Source organism: Sebastes fasciatus, chromosome 19 (assembly GCF_043250625.1).
Source record: "Sebastes fasciatus isolate fSebFas1 chromosome 19, fSebFas1.pri, whole genome shotgun sequence".
Taxonomy (NCBI): Eukaryota; Metazoa; Chordata; class Actinopteri; order Perciformes; family Sebastidae; genus Sebastes; species Sebastes fasciatus.
Genome location: NC_133813.1, coordinates 17,329,999 through 17,347,886, shown reverse-complemented (window position 1 = coordinate 17,347,886; position 17,888 = coordinate 17,329,999). Strand labels below are relative to the sequence as shown.

Below are 17,888 nucleotides of genomic sequence, written 5' to 3'. Positions count from 1 at the left end.
TATAAACTAAACTCTGGCTTGTATGACCTTCATGTTTAGTTAACAAGCTGGGTAATGTTACCAAAAAAATAGCAAAAAATACCACCCTTTATCACAAGCTACCTAGAGCGCCAGTCATTGATCCCAACTTGCGTAGTGGCCAAACGGCGGTACTACAACTTCTGTGACCGTCACGTGATGTCATTGGGCCCAAACATGCATTTTCCCATAGACTTACATTGGGAAAGACACATCTGAAACTCAGCGGATCATTTTTTTTTTAGGTGAATCAACTTCCCAGTATGAACACTCTAATAGCCCTTATTTTATTTTTTTTACCTTTTATTTATTCAGGGGTTCACTGAGAGCAATTCTCTCTTTTTCAGGAACGCCCTTATCACATTCACACAGTTACACATGTAGCCCAGTTAAAATTATGCATACATAAATAGTTGTCTGTGATAAATAAATAAATAAATAAGGTTTGTTAAAGGGACTATTTGTAACTTTTTAAGCGTATAAATGTAGCGGGTCGCCACACATGCGCGCTCGCATATGCGCGTTCGCGTGTGGCCGCTGCCTCTCCAACTCTGCCTGCCTGCCTTCACTCAGAGAGCGCGCGCGTTCTCAGCTCGCTCCACCTCTAGACGTGAACGCGCGCTCACTCCACACTGCAGAAGAGTTAGTTTAGCTCTGAGAATATCTAGTGAACGTACAGTGGACGTTTGTGCAGAAATAAATGCAGCAGACCAACAGAGGTTTCCCGTGTCTTGTGAAGTGACGGAGCTCCTCAACTAGTAACGTTATCGTCTCGTTACCGACCGGGTGCCGGTGTCTCCCTGCTCTCTCCGGCTGCGGGCGGAGAGAGCAAGGAGACAAGCTGCAGAGCCCCGCTGCATCAGCCTGCGCTGAGGCAGTAAAAGCCAACACTAAGATCAGATCTAAATCATGTTCATGGAGAGACCTTCGTCTGGTCAGCTAACATTACTGCCAAGCAGCTGAAATATAGAGTGATATTGTGGTTTTAGCTGACGTGTGTCGCCTCACTGTTTTGAGCGATGCTCGTTCAGGTATATTTAGAGCGAGCAAGCGCGAGCCTGATGCTGACTTTCGTTGATTTCACGGCCACAGGTGTCGCTGTTAAGAAGCATTTCTGAAAGTTACAAATAGTCCCTTTAAAAAAGCATGGTTAAAAAACATAATTGTCATTGTGTGTTAAAATGCTGAGTTCATGGGATAAAAAATGTTAAGAATGGTAAAAATGCATGCATGTATTTTTATTTCATTTTGATGAAGCTTTTAATTTGATAGAGTGGTATCTTTCCGTGTATCTAATCACGTGCATGCCCTCTCATGCAGAGAGGGCATGGGAGAGAGAGAGGAGGAAGAGCTAAAAAGGAGTTAACGAGGTGATGCGCCCGTTTTGAGGTGGAATTCCGAAGTTTTGCAGAGAAAGTTTGTACTAAACATATCTGAGTTTGTCAACTAGAGAATCTCCAAGAGGACATGCTTTGCACAGTGACAGAGTTACAGAGAATTTCTACCCGAAGTTGTATGAGGCCGCTCGTTAACTAAGTGAGTGGTGAATTAGTAAGGTGAACAGACTGTCGGCTGCTGCTAGCTAACACAGTAGCTTCGTCTGGACTATTTCCGACCTTGAAGCTAGAAACAACACCCAGATAGCGCTCTGAGCCATCCGGGATGCTCAGAGTTCCTCTGGCAACGATGGATAACCACCAAACTCCGTGATTATGCCCACGTGCTGACCTCCTGGTAACATCTAAGGAGAACCACAGAACTACAAGAAAGGTACCCACCACCCTGCTTTATTAGGGCCCGAGCACGAAAGTGCCAGGACCCAACGGTGTCCTGGCACGAAGTGCAAGGAACCTATTGTTTTTCTGGGTATTATTCTTTTTCTGCTGGAATATCGCGTTTTTGACGACCTTAGCCATCCCCAAAACTCACGAAAAGTGGAGTATGCGTCAGAACTGGTGGGAAATTCAATGTTCTGGAGTGACTGGGCTCGGGTGTCTCCAGGGGGCTCCATAGCGCCCCCTAACGTACGCAGTTTTTCAGAGAAAGTTTCTTCGATCTTCACGAAATTCAAGTATGTCATTGCTCACGCCCTCATACCTGGATTAAATGATTTTGAGATTTTTTCGGCAAACAGGAAGTCAGCCATGTTGGATTTCCTGCGTGATTTTAGAATTTACGAACGCATATTTGAAGACTTTAGGATGCACAAAAATGTATGAAACTTTACACGCACATCCAAACTAGTAATTACTTAATTTTAGTGGTGAAATTTTGCTTGGTCGTGGCATGTTGGCTCTCTAGCGCCCCCTTATGTCTTTCAGATTTTTAACATACCTTTAGGTACTCGAAAACTCATGAAATTTGGCAAAATGATAGACACCTGTGAACTTTATTTAAATATATAGCCATTAGGCTCAGTGTGTTTAGCCGGCTCTATAGCGCCCCCTAACGCGTTGAAATTTTAACTTTGTCAAAGTTGATCCGATAATCATGAAATTTGGTATGCATATCCCACTCATCATTTGAAACATATTCCTCATCGGGTTTCATTAGCTCCGCCCACCCGGAAGTCGGCCATATTGGATTTCATGTCACTTTTAGCGTTTTATAGGCCGCGTACTTTAACGAACTCCTCCTACAGATTTAATCAGATCGATTTGAAATTTGGTCAGGACCATCTTAAGACCTTGAGGATGAAAAGTTATTAAAATCGTGAGTTTTCACTTAACGAGCGGAACGTGGCGTGGCGTCCATTTTGAGCCATTCGCCATGAAACAGGCAGTTATTGTAACTCAACTGTACATAGTCCGATCTGCCCCAAATCTCTCAGGTATGATGGTGGTCCAGTACTGATGACATGTATATGAAAAATTATACTCATAGCCCCGCCCCAAGACGTTAGCCCCGCCCCCTTTCATAACTCATGAACCGTTTGTCGTAGAGTCTTGCGGGAGGAGTCATATCACTCAGCAGAGAGTGCCTGTTTCATTGGTGAATGTTATGCCCGCCCTCTACACATTAGCCACGCCCCCTTTCATAACTCATGAACCGTTTGTCGTAGAGTCTTGCGGGAGGAGTCATATCACTCAGCAGAGAGTGCCTGTTTCATTGGTGAATGTTATGCCCGCCCTCTACACATTAGCCACGCCCCCTTTCATAACTCATGAACCGTTTGTCGTAGAGTCTTGCGGGAAGTGTCATATCACTCAGCAGAGAGTGCCTGTTTCATTGGTGAATGTTATGCCCGCCCCCTACACATTAGCCCCGCCCCCCTTCATAACTTGTGAACCGCTTGTCGTAGAGCCTTGCGGCAGGCGTCGTGGCGCTCGTCAGAGTTTCGGTTTCGCGTCGGTCGGCGTCCCGCCAGCAACCCCGACCCGCGAGCAGGGGCGAGGGCCCTTTCATAGCTGCGTGCAGCTCTCGTTTTGTTTATGCTCCTGTTTGAGTGAAGTGACCTCTAAGTTTTTGGTCCCAACGATCACAAGCAGCGAACCAGGCCTGCAACGATTTTATTTGATATTTTGCCGGCTTAGTGTGTGAATATGGGTGTATACACAGTGTGATTGATGTTAAGTGGAGCTTTGTTTAACATTTTGTTTAAGAAAGAAAAGTAAAATCACTTAAGGTTGTTTTTTTTATTATTACAATTAAAGTAAGAAATTCCTTATTTCTATTTTAAAACGGTTTCTGGGTGTGTTTATTATTTCAGAGGTTAAAGGGTATATAGCTTATATGGACTGTGGTGCTTATACATTGTGTTAAAGGGTTAGTACACTCAATTATTTCTATAGTGACCCAAGATAAATAACATTAAGTAAATCAGAGTTACCCTACAGAAGTTAATAGGGGAAAAGAACTCAGGGCCCCATCTACATACATAGAGGGTAGACGGGCTACACACATTCACACCTGGAAGCTGCCCAGTACAACCACAGTCTGATCTGCTGGCCACTGCGCCAAGGAAGTAGCCCGTTGGTCGTGCTACGGTTGCTAAAAATAGTAGCACACTACCAGAATATGTCTGCTGATCCTCGCCTCGAAACCCGTGTCACCCAAACCTCATGCCATTAATATTTAGCAAACACACATGCATAGATGGTTCTAAGGTGGCTCTTTTATCGTTGCCGTTATAATGACGGTCATTTATCATTATTATCGCTATTTCCTATTGGCTTTATTATCGCAGATCGTCGAGCTATTAATGCTATAAATAGTAACATTAACGCGCTACCAAAACACGGCTGATGATCATCGCCTCGTATCCCGTGTTGTAATGATATGAAAGATGTAATTGGCTTTATTATTAAGGCGGTTCAAACGGTGTGTTAATATTGTCTGTTGTGCTTAATCTATGGTAGAAATTAAGCAGTGTGTGCTGTATGTAAATATTACAATATTTTGTTTATCACAAGCATTGACTATTAACTTTATACACTTGCCATTGTGATTAATTAATAGCCTATCATTTAGGAACAGGACAGAATAGTTTATATATAATATTATAATATAATTTAATATAATATAGGCTAATAAAATAGATTATTATTATTTTGTTTATCACAAGCATTGACTATTAACTTTATACACTTGCCATTGTGATTAATTAATAGCCTATCATTTAGGAACAGGACAGAATAGTTTATATATAATATTATAATATAATTTAATATAATGTAGGCTAATAAAATAGATTATTATTATTACTATTATTACTAGAAGAGTATATATATATTTATTGTATATAATATAATTCAGTGGTATGCTGTACATTGTATTTGAATGAAAAAGAACACTTGTATTGAGTCATCTTAATAACATATTTATTATAAACAAATTTTAAAAAACAGTACAGTAATAAAATCAGTGCAATCAGTGGTATATACATTTATCAACAATAAAATCAACAGGAATACAATGTAATGGAACAAAATAGAACAGAATATATATGTATATATATATAATACAATAAAAAAAATATATTATAAATACTATTGTTACTATTATTACTAGAATAATATATATATAATATAATGCAATATAATAAAATATAATATAATATAATACCATATAATATAATATAATACCATGTAATAGAATAGAATAGAATATAGTATCGTATAATAGAATATAATAGATTATTATTAATACTATATTACTAGAATACAATACAGTATATGAAATAGTATATAATACAATACAATATAGGCTAATGTGAACAGAGTTATCAGGGTCGAGTATCTTTTTTTGTGCCATATCCCCGGGCTTCAAGTGCAGCCCTCCACTCAGCCAGAGTCACGGTGGCTGTGGCCTGGCAGTACCAATTCCCAAAGTACTGTTGGTGGGTGGCAGGGTCCCGCTCCCTCTGACACTGCTTGCAGGTGATGGCGTCACTCTTCCTAGAGTATTTCCTCTTCCTTTTGCCACTCTGTTCCTCCTCCTGTCTTTTCCTCTTGTGGTAATTTTGAGTGGTGTAAGGCACATCTGTCAGGGAAGAACCTGCAGGAACCACAGATTGGAAGGCAGGCAAGAGAGGTTGTGGTGCAGGCAGGTGAGGTTGGGCTGCACACAGGAGAGGTCTGGGCGCAAGCAGGAGAGGTCTGAGAGGTTGGGGAGCTGCCTGGAGAGGCGGCTCGAGAGCTGCAAGGAAGGGCGGCCTAAGACCAGCAGATGGAGTTATGTTCAGTCTTTGTTTTAGCTGGGCCATCCCTGCAGTATTAGGGGGCAAAACAAAGATGTGGGGATTTGCCACACTGCTGTTAGGCATACAGGGTCTTCCTTTCCTTTCAACTGCAGGAGGCAGGCTCTCTGGGCTGACGAAGGTGATTTTTGAGGTGGAGATGGCCTGCTCGCAAAGAGGCTGGGGGCCGTGGTGAGGTGGAGGGCAGCTGTGTGGTGGTTGCAGCTTGCGAAGAGGCTGAGGGCCGTGGTGAGGTGGAGGGCAGCTGTGTGGTGGTTGCAGCTTGCGAAGAGGCTGAGGGCTGTGGTGAGGTGGAGGGCAGCTGTGTGGTGGTTGCAGCTCGCAAAGAGGCTGAGGGCCGTGGTGAGGTGGAGGGCGGCTGTGTGGTGGTTGCAGCTCGTGAAGAGGCTGAGGGCCGTGGTGAGGTGGAGGGCGGCTGTGTGGTGGTTGCAGCTCGTGAAGAGGCTGAGGGCCGTGGTGAGCTGGAGGGCGGCTGTGTGGTGGTTGCAGCTCGTGAAGAGGCTGAGGGCCATGGTGAGGTGGAGGGCAGCTGTGTGGAGGTGGCAGCAGCAGCAGTGGCAGGTTGGCTCTGGCTTCTAGCGGATCTCACCTCCCGCTTGACCTGGATGGCATAACGGCCTGCAGGATAATGTGAGATGTACCCCTGGAAGGCTCTTTTGTTGACGAGGTTGTTGTGTGAATCAGAGTTTCCTGACTCCTCTGACATTGATGCCACCACATAACCCGCATACCCCAACGCATTTTCTGCCACCCATTGAAAAGTTTGGCCCCTGAATATCCCAAACTGCATCTGATGTTGGCCCAGGACATGCTGCATATTCTCCGGGTCTCCACCGCGACGCAGAACAGCCATCTTCGCACTCTTTCACCCTCTCAGGCGACAGAGCCCGCACCCATGGCCTGTTCTCCCTCTTAATTCGTTTTGCTTCCTCTGTGTCAAAGAGGCTAGCATGGCCATCCCCCCTCCTCCTAAATTTAGGCTCCATTCTGTATGATTGGGGGAAAAAAAAAAAACACAGTGAGAATATGCTTGGTCTGTCCTCTTATATTGTAAAATTATGGCCTGCTATATGTTATGTTATAATTTCTTTCTTCTTTCTTAATTTCATATTTACTTTTAGTATATTTCACTACAGAATAGTGATCCAGCAAACTAAGAATGTCATTGCATTGATAACTTGTTTATTTATGCATATGCCAATACATCCTTGTATCCTGATCTCCAATCTAGCTAAACTAACATAAATTACACTCTGTGTCCATTACTTCTCATGCAAAAGAGGTTATGCAATATGTTGTTTGCCTCTGTCTGTCTGTGATACAGTGTTTTCTAATAATGTACTTACTATACAGAATCTGTAAACAATTTAATTTTTTAAAACTAGTTACCAGGTGAGTACCTTACTGGACCTATGCATTACCATGTCTTATTCTCAACTGCTTTACAACCTGTAACTTAACACTATAACATTCTGAAACAATTCATATACACAGGGGCTACATTAGCATACTCAGCAAAATACCAAATACATAGACTGATCCACACATAAAGAGTGGAAACATAGATTACGTTGGTAAACTGTGGACTACGTATTTCCTGTCTTGTACTATTGATTAACGTTAACGTCAGTGTTATTACCAGATAGCGAGCCCGTTATTAACTGTAGGGCTACATAATGTGCTATGTAAACAGACAGGCTAACACACTAGTGTTGTCAGCTGCCTAAAATAAAGCATAGTATCATATCAGCTGACGTCAGCTGGTTATGAATGGAGAGTCGTTCGCGACTTCAACTAGTGTGAGATAGCCAGGTTACGTGGATATGACATTAGCTCGCTAGCGTGCTGGCTCGCCACCAATGTAAACGATGAACTTACCCAAACTATAGCAAAGACGTCGGGTCGAAAAGAAATGCTGGTGAAGGACTTGACTTTCCGTTGAAGGGACCTGGCGTTGATTTCTAGGGGCGTGGCTTCCGGCGTCAATCTTGGTAGCGATAGCGAGTGTGATTGGTCAAATCTTGGTAGACGCAACGGACGGTGATTGGCTGTCGCCATTCTTGGTAGCAGGGCGGCCTCCGATTGGTCAAATCTTGGTAGAATCTTGGTAGCGATACGCAAGATGATTGGCTCTGAAATGATGGATGAGCTCGACCGACAGGCGACTTGCTCAGGGGAAGCTCAGTGGTGGTAATGAGGGAGGGGCAAACGCTTTCCCCACCCAGATTTCTCCTGCCGGTCCAGCAGATTGAACCGGCGACCTTCCGGTCTCAAGCTCGCTTCTCTAACCTTTAGGCCACCACTGCCCCCCCAAATATTTAAATCATTAGGTCCTAAAAGTTGTAGAACGCACTAATAGCCGAATCTAGAGTTATTTCCCTTCCTCCGTTCATGTGAATGAGACCCAGACCGAGGCTGTATAGCGCAAACCGTGACGGTGGTGTGATGTTGGGACCCCGTGACCGAGCTGACGCTACTACGCATGTCGATGGGCCCAATGGATGCCGGAAGACCGCCGGAAGATCCGGGTACTTTTCCAGACGGAAATTGAGCCATTTAGGCTTCATGCGCCACTGAGCAACTTTCATAGGAATGAACGGGAACCCGCCTCCAACGCTGTATCCAGTCCTCTTAATACATCCATCCGTGTATGAGGGGGATTATTATCATGTTAGGGTTAATGATAAAACACAAGAGGCACAGACTGGCTAAATGCCACAGCAATAAAATGATTCAGTTCAAGGATATGAGTTGGTAGCTAGCTAACGTTACCAGTTCACTCTTGAATACCATAACGTTACTGTCTCCATTGGCTGTATCAGATGCCACTGATTTTCTAAGCTGGGAAAACCGTATTTCCCAAAAAAAGGAGCAACTAAATTATTTTGATGCTATTGTTAACAGGATTAGGAGAGTGCATCATGATACTAGTCCTAATAAAGGTATATGTACCACCTGCACAGTAGGATGTAAACTGCAACAGCAGGGCTAAGCTACTGTAAATCACAAAGACTTCCAACAGGTTATGCATTTAATCTTACAAACAGTGGCTGAAATGATGGGCTATGGACTCTGTCTTTCACAATAACATGCCTATTTAAATTATTTCACCATCACTGGTTGGCAAGAATTAGCAACATACAAATTTTCCTGAAAATGAAAACTTTTTGGTTTTGTTGGTATTGGGTCGGCTGTGGCTCAGAGGGTAGAGCAGGTCGTCCACCAATTGAAAGTTCGGTGGTTCGATCCCCGGCTGCTCCGGTCACATGTCGATGTGTCCTTGAGCAAGACACTTAACCCCAAATTGCTCCCAAAGGCATTGCCATGTGGGTGTGTGAATGATTATTTAAATTAGATAGATCAATTAGATTAGATGTGCAAAGATGGCAGCCTCATCCATTCACACACACATTCGTACACTGATGGCAGAGTGCTGACATGTAGTGTAAAGCGCTTTGAGTGGTCGGAAGACTAGAAAAGTGCTATATAAATGCAAGTCCATTTACCATTAGTTGTCTTATTTTCATAACAATGGGATACATGACCTGTCTTCTTACAATTAGCCAGTTAATGACAATAGAAGCATAAAGACACACTGGACTGGTCCTTTCATTATGGTTTATTCATTTAAGTGTCTTAAATGACCATGTCATGAACATGTCAAATAGAAGAAAAAAAAGGTGCCTGCCAAAGACCATTTGACACATTACTGAATAAACCGTTATGGGAGCATCAATCTCGTGCAGTAGTGCAGTTTGCCTATTTAGCCTTTATGATGTGCACATAACCTTGAATGCACACATGCATCACCTTGAGGGTAATTTCTACGTGGAATTTGGAATAATCAGTCTGCTTACGTTGACAGCTATTCCACCCGACCTTTCAGCTCAGGCAAATCTAAAGTGCAGTGGAGGGTATGGCATTATTTTGTTGCACTTAACCTCCAGCTTTATAGATCCAGTAGCATCAGGCACAAGAGAATACAAAGCTGTCAATCAAATGGCAGCACAATTGTACAGGGGCACACAAACACTAAAAGTTGCGGTTACATTATTTGGCAAAGGAAAAATGTCCTCATAAATATTTGGATATACTGAGAGAATATTCAATTTTGCATATTCTCATATTGCCACTGTATTGATTTTCACGTCATGCCTTTTGGCTTGAAATGATGGAATGGGTCTGGTGTTAATCTGTTAACGGATGGCATCTATGAATATAAAGCGTATACATTCCTAGTCATGTCACATGGCGTCTTTGTTGAAGGCTATGTTACATTGCAACATCATTCTGCAGAAAGATTATGTTGCAGGAGTGAGGGAGGGGGAAGGATAAATGAGGTAGAGAGAGTTTAATGTCACTGCATCTTCTCAATGATGTGGAAAAGTGGGCTACAGAGAGCAAATACATCGTATGACTGTAAATGTAAACGTTAAGATGACAACAAAGAGATGAGTCATGCACTATTGTCATACTGATTGCCTGATGGGTGTAATTCATTTTTCAGTCACATTTTTGCTCACATTGAAATTAGGGCTGTCAATCGATTAAAATATCGCGTGATTGTTCATAGATATCACGATTAATCGCAAATTAATCACATGTTTTTTATCTGTTCAAAATGTACCTTAAAGGGAGTTTTGTCAGGTACTTAATACTGTTATCAACATGGAAGTGGACAAATATGCTGTATGTATATATTTATTATTGTAAATCAGTTAACAACGACAAATATTGTCCAGAAACCCTCACAGGTACTATATTAAGCATAAAACAAATATGCTCAAATCATAACATGGCAAACTCAAGCCCAACAGGCAACAACAGCTGTCAGTCTTGACCCCAAACTGCATGTTATTATCATAAAGTGGACATGTCTGTAAAGGGGAGACTCGTGGGTACCCATAGAACCCATTTTCATTCACATATCTTGACGTCAGAGGTCAAGGGACCCCTTTGAAAATGGCCATGTCAGTTTTACCTCGCCAAAATTTCGCATAAGTTTGGAGCGTTATTTAGCCTCTTTCCCGTACGAATGACATGGTTGATACCATTTGATTCTGGTTTTCGAGTTTCATTTGATGCCAGTATCTTCCCTCTTCCCCCAGCTTTAAAACTGAGCCAGTTACAACCTAAAAATTGCAAGTTGTGTTAATGCATTGAAGAAATCGGTGCCGTTAAAACAAATTTGCATTAACGTGTTATTATCACGTTAACTTTGACAGCCCTAATTTATACCATTTTAATTTAATACATTTAAACTGAAACTATCAGGACAACATGATATAGTCTTCATAGGAGTAAATACTGTAACATGCAGCAGGGCTGGGCGATATGGCCAAAATCTTCTATCCCAATATAGGTTATTTCATATCTTGATAACGATATACATCGTCATATAGCATGTTTTCTGGTTATTCAATAAATAAATCGTCTATATGAAATAACCACATGGTAAAGCCTATAGTTTGGTACTCTACTGTGTGAATTAAATAAATACTTTTTACAGAAATTGCTTTTATGGACATCAAAATATAGACCAGTCACAATCTGCTTTTATCAACTTTATATCACATTGTCTGTCCATGCTGTTGTTTACTCATCTGCAAGCTGAATTGCAACATCAAACGGCCATGCATGACCTCCCGGTGTGATGGAAAGAGGGAAAGTGGTGGAATGAAAAGCAGAGGGAGAGGAGGACATGCAGTTTTTATGAAGCATTCATGTTGTTGATGTTTTCCGCCCTCTCTCCTTCTGACACTAAAACATGAGGGAAGTAGGCTAGTGTGGATGTTAATGTGTTGCACCATGTCTCCTTGCCACCTTAACATCAACACAGCCCTGGTCACTTTTTGACTATCAAAGGGATAGTCAAAAAGTGACCAGGGCTGTGTAAAGAATCATGCAACAGAAGAACAAGCAATCTGTACATTTAGATTAAAAGATAATGTCCTTTTTTTTTTTTTTTTTTTACAAGCTTCCATCTCTCTCACTGCTGTCCTTTTCTCTCCATCTGTTTCCAGGTGGGAGGTGCCATGGAAAAGCCATGGTCAGAGAGAGAGAGAGACAGAGAGAAGAGAGAAGATGTGCGAAAAATAACAATTTGGAGGCATTCCTCATCAGCGTTCGGCTCCCCCATCTTTTTGTACCTCACTTATACTGCAAGACGCAACAGCAGCTATTGTGAAAGAAAAAGCCTTTAGCTGGAGAAGAGGAGACAACTGGAGAGAAAGAGGAGGCAGAGCAGGGGGAAGAGGAGGACATTTGACAGATTAAAAGGGGGAGAGCTCTGCAGCAGGATCCCCACCGTGCCTCGACACAGGACTGCGTGACTGGTCTGTGGAAGCAGAAAGGGAGGAGAGAAGGGAGGAAGGTTAGGAAAGAAAGAAGGGGGGGAGGGGAGGCAATTCAGCGCAGTGCAAGCAGACTGGATGAGTAGCAGCAGCATCAGCACCACGAGCTGTAGCATCGTTCTTTTGTGGATGCTGGAGGCAATCCTGTGGCTGCCGTAGCATCAATATCATCCACACACACTCACACATATTTGGACACAGACGTCTCCACTGCTCGCCTCAAACGCACACATGTCGTGGTGGCCACCAGAGAAGAGGTAGTGAGCGACGGGGCTCGGGAGACAGAGGGGAGAGGGAACAGGGACGACTGGTGGCATCGCAATCAGGAGGAGGGCTGGAGCGACGCCGACTAGAACACTAGAAGCAGCAGCAGCAGCAGCAGCAACAGTAGCAACGGCACCATGGCGCAAGCCGCCAAGCAGCTCCGTAAGACCAAGGACCTCGCTGAGGCCGCCGCCCAGGAGCAGCGGGAGAAGGAGGAGGAGAAGATCAAAAAGAGGAATCGGTCCAGGGACCGCCGGCGCAAGGTATGGCTGACTTGTCTCAGGAGACAAGGGGAGGTGACGGTGTTTCTTTACATCCGTCTACCTGCCTTTCTCTATCTCCCTAGGGTTCTCTCTCTCTCTCTGTCTCTCTCACTGCATCTATTGTGCAAGATTAGTGAGAATGCAATTACACATGTGTAATTACACAGCTGGTCTTGCGGCCTCAGCTGGTATACGTGTATGTGTGTGTGTGTGTAGGCTAAACCAGTCAAGCACATATGTATGCTCTGGTATACAGGCTGCTTTGCTTGGTCAGATATGTAGCCTTAGGGGAATGAAAAAGGAAGCAGATGATGATTGGAGTGTGACCGGTACAGGCTGTTGGTTAAATAATGTCAATTTTCTTTCCCCAGCATTTTTTGGGGGGATTTCATCCTTCCATGGGTGCAGCTCATTCATATTAATGCAATGCAAGTTCAGCGTAGACTGCACTTTGCATTGCATTTGTATGCATATAATCCCATCAGCGTTAACATGCTCTGCATGCAGGCTTCTGTTCTTTCCCACGAAGCTGTGTTGAGTCTTAGATTTGGCGTCTTCCCCCAGATTTCTTTTTTTTTTTTCATTGGGGAAGATGTAAAATGGAGGGGGAAGATGGAGGTACACTCTAATAATAGATGCAATTTTAACCCATCTGTATATATCTTTCAGGGGGGGGGGGGTATGTTTGTGCTACATGTATTTTTTTTTTCAATCAAGAATTCCAAGCTAATATTATTTGCTGCTAAAGTAATATTTGTTGCGTAGAGAATTAATATGTAAATTTGTGTCACAAACTAGGCACGCATAATATCATCCCCTAGGCATGAGATCTCTCATCCTCCCTCCCTGCACTCTCCCACTCTGGTTGTGCCTTTAGGTGTAGGTTTTATTGGGGTTGTGCCGCCTTTGCACTCATGCTTGGCGGCACTGATATGATATTCTATTGTGAGAGGTACTTGTTGAGTGGTTTTAGAAAAAAAAAACTTTTATGAATTTGATCCCATAGTGGGAATTACCAATATTGTGCCATTTACTATACAAAGGCTCAGTTTTCAGTGCAATGCCATCAGCTCTCAATTGCTTTCTGTTCCTCCTGCAATATCTCTGTGTGCACATATTGATGTGGAGTTTGGTGGCAACAGAGAATAGACAGGTCTTTTTTTATATATTCACTCTGTGAGGTGTGTGAATGTGTGTGTGAAACTTAGAGAATGAGCATTTGTCTGACAGACACAAAGGGAAAGAGCTATAGTCCAAAAAAATGGAATCTGCAGAGAGAGAGAGAGAGCTTGGGTGCTCATGGAGTGTAATCCCTTTTTCTGTATTAATAGTCTTTCAACCTAAAACAGATTGTTTGTCCTGACCGCAGAGCTGTGTGGTTTGCTAACGGTTTCCGAGGCCATGCAGCAGGCTTTTAGCAGTTTGTTTAACTGGTTTACATTTTGTCGAAGATCCTGGCAAACTGTTTGGATGAAAATGTGGCGATGTAGTGCGTTATTTTATTTTATTTTTTTGTTACTTTAACATGGAAGCATTTGTGTTAGCTGTATATTGTCAGCAAAACATGCCCTCTTTAATATCCCACATGCTCTATCCTTAGATATTCTTAGATCTTTCGTCTCAAAAATCTAATATTGTAGGTCAAATTGTACAATTTCAATTGATTTTCGATATAGAAGAATATTCAGAATCTGATGTAATTAGCAAATCCTTGTTCTATTTTAGGGGGAATGACAACAACTACATCAAATGGTTACAAAAATGACTTGGTGTGGATACCATTTTCTTGAGGATTACATAACTCCACCATAGATTGGATTATGTTGGACAGCATGAACTGATCTTGTCATTTAATTTTTGTTGTGTACCAAGGTTAACTGAGAGTTTGGTTCTGGCAACTAAAGGTTGACTTAACTTTGACTATGATTAGGCAGTAGTAACAACTTTGCTAAGATTATGTGAGGTTTTGGAAATAGTTACTACAGGTGTGAACACTGAACGCACTGAGCTGAGAAATTGACAGAGATAAAACGGGAGACTTTTATATCTGTCTCAGGCAGACAATGGGCACTGAATGTTGCTGTACTGTTTTCCTTTGTTTGTTTCTGATTGTATTAGGTCATCGTGGGCAGTGAGCAAGACTGCTTGGTGGCAGTATTGGATTTTTGCATCAAAGTTTGTCAAGTATTTATTTAAAAGAGTAGCCAGAAAACAGGCATTTAAATTCTGATTGGTTTTAGGTAGGCTCTTCCTCTTCAAAAATCTTTGAGACTTGTTAAAAATAAAATGAATGAATACAGATTAAATAACTAAACTTAAACTGTTCACATGATATGGCTGTGGAAAAATCGATTCACCAATGTAACGCAATTTTATTTATTTTTTTTACGATTTTGAAATCGCTTTTTTAATGCCAGAATCGATATATTTGCTTCATTTGAGTCTATACGGAGGTACAAAGAAGTTAACGCTTTCTTTGTTGTAGTCTGAGTAACGTGATGTCATATCCATTCCGTAGTCGTCACCAAAACAAACCGCAGCCATCCGCCGCGAGCCGAAACGACAGAGTAGAAAACGTCAGAGGGTCTGCGTGGATACGACCTGCACCGTCACATTTAAAATCCAAAGTGGTAAACACTACACATACAGTAAAGTATGAAACACTTTCGGTTTCACACATTGCCAGGAAAAGCAGAGCTAGACATCATGGCTAAAGTTGCATGCTCACACTATCATTGGACAGGAAACGTTATCGTGTTCCGGTAACATACGGTCAAGCCAGCCGCCACTCGCGTCTCCGTCGTCAAATCAGCCAACGCTACAACTGGGGAGCTCCAATATACTGACATTCATGTTAAATGCATTCAAACGGCCCCGATGGAGCTGATCATGGATGTATGGAGAACGGAGCTGACGGGGAACGCTAGCGACAGACTTGGCAAAGTTAGCGGAAGTATACCCACGTGACTAAGTCCGGGTTTCAAAATAAGGTGTGAACAAAAGGAACTGTGTATACCCAAAATAAATATATGGAAATAAAATTGATTGGATTATAATCTCCAGAAGTATAAAACATTACATGTCCCTTATAAATTAAAAAGAAAATACCACTAATTTGTACATTATACATGCTGAAAATCAACCATTTTTACTGGATTCATTTAGAGATTTTCCAAAGTAAAAGTCCCTAGAAGTATATGATTCAACTTTTTCTCCTGGTCCAGTGTTTAAAAAGTTGACAAAAATCGCAATAAATCGTAATATCGAATCACAGTACTTGTAGAATCGCAATACTTAAAAGTCAAATTGGCACCCAAGTATCATGATAGTATCGAATCGGGAGATAGGTTCAATTCAATTAAATTTATTTTTGTATAGCGTCAAATCCCAACAGAAGTTATCTCAAGACGCTTTATATATAGAGCAGGTCTATGACCGTACACCTTAGTTTAGAGACCCAACAGGATCCACTAAGCGCGTTGTGGCCAGGAAAAACTCCCCGATTACTGGGAAGAAACCTGGAGCAGAACCGGGCGCAGGGCGGGCGGCCATCTGCCGAGACCGGCTGGGGGGATAGATAGATAGATAGAGAGAGAGATAGAGAGAGAGAGGGAAGCAGCCACAATAATAGCCTAGCAGCTGTAATAGCTAATACAAGTAGGACTGATAACACAAAACCAATAGTGGTGGATGGAAAGAGTGATAATACAACTATCGGAATTGATGTCATTGGGTCGTCCTCAGACGGGCTTTCAAGCGGAGCTTCCAGCTGTCTCAGTCCACCACACATCTGGCTAGCTCGCCAGCACTGTCCAGCATCTCTCCTCAGTACGTCCATGTGTGTTGGTGTGGGACGTCCCTGTGATCGATGCCCGTGCGTTGGTTCCCGCAGCATCAGCATGCTTGCTGGGAGATAGGTGTATCGTCCCAGCCCTGATGGCTGTGTGGACATTTGAGTCATTAGTCATTAGGTTACTGAGCTGACTGTCACTGCAGGCCAAATGAAATGAAGAATATTAATGCTATTTAACCCCTCAGCACATAATAATTTGATGCGTGTAAGCCAGTTTTAGTGCTTACTTAACGTTACTGCACTTAGCCCATCCACTGATTTTTATGCCATTAATGTTCGCTACCTTATTTTACTCTTCAAAAATCAATCAAAGCTGTTATGTTTAAGATTTCATTAATGGCCATTTGATTCAGATCAACTCTCCATCTCAACTGGCTCCTTTGTGAAGAGTTCCTTTGGCTTCACTGTAGTGTAACAAAAATATGCAAGCACAATTACTCAGTTCATAAAAAGGCCTGCAAGTTGCCTAAACAGATGTGCTCCTGCTTTGCTCCTGTAGTTATAATTTGATTTTCAAGTATAAATCAGCAAGAAGTCTCATCTATTTGTATCATTATCATTGTAAATAAGAAATAGATGAAAAGCAACACAGTGTTATTGTATTGTCATCCACAGGATTTCACAGCTTAAGGCACATTTGATGCAGCAATAAGGAAGAACTTGTAGCAAATATGAACCCATCTCTGCTTCACTGCTTCTGCCTCAGTGGCTTTTCTCCCTCGCTCTCACCTCAATCATCAACTCTGTTCTCTGTGTATCTCTCTCTGAATCTGTCTTTCTCCCTCCAGTTAATTGTTGCTATGCACCCAGAAAAGAGTGAGGAAGCAAGTCAAAGAGACAGAGAGGGAAAGAGGAGGCACAGGCAGGTCTTAATGTTCTGGGGATGTTAATTAGCTCCATTCGATGTAAATCAAACTCGGCAGCATGGCATCTCTCTTCCCTACTCCTCCCCTCGCGCAAAGGTCATCCACTACAGCGCCAACGGAGATCGTATCATCATAACTCTGGATGGACTGGACAGTAATGCAGTTAGGGAATCCGAAAGAGAAAGTGCAGGAGCATTCTGCTAGCTCTGCTGGTTAAGGTGCAGAGTCGTAGGTTTGGAATAGATCAACAACCTTTGTCTGTCCTCATCTTTCCTGTCTTTTCTCACTCATATCTGGAAAAAAATATATATTTGAGAGAAGAATAAGAGCAGAAATGTTGCTGAGGCAAACTGAATTATATAACTAAATGTTGTTTTTTTTGGCTTAGGGGTGAGTGTTGCCAGGGAAGCACTGTGACTGAAAGGAAACACCAAGATAACAGTACATATATTAGTGGGAAAACGCATCGCGTATCTGCATTCATATTTTCTTCTCAGTCCAATAAAGAGCTAGGCTTGTTATTTGGTGCTCATCACAAAAGAATCAAGTCGGTTTGAAATACAGCTAAATGTA

General features: G+C 42.4%; 1 protein-coding gene across 1 annotated transcript in view; it reads left to right on the top strand.

Annotated features, from left to right (window-relative positions):
• The first annotated feature begins 1,548 nt into the window (after window positions 1-1,548).
• The window catches only part of ank1b (ankyrin 1, erythrocytic b), a 102,403-nt gene continuing 86,063 nt past the window's right edge, over window positions 1,549-17,888 (top strand). The window contains exons 1-2 of the mRNA XM_074618830.1: window positions 1,549-1,788; window positions 11,740-12,596. Coding sequence (XP_074474931.1) covers window positions 12,471-12,596 — 126 coding nt within the window. The 5' untranslated portion in view covers window positions 1,549-1,788; window positions 11,740-12,470. The remainder of the gene's footprint in view (window positions 1,789-11,739; window positions 12,597-17,888) is intronic.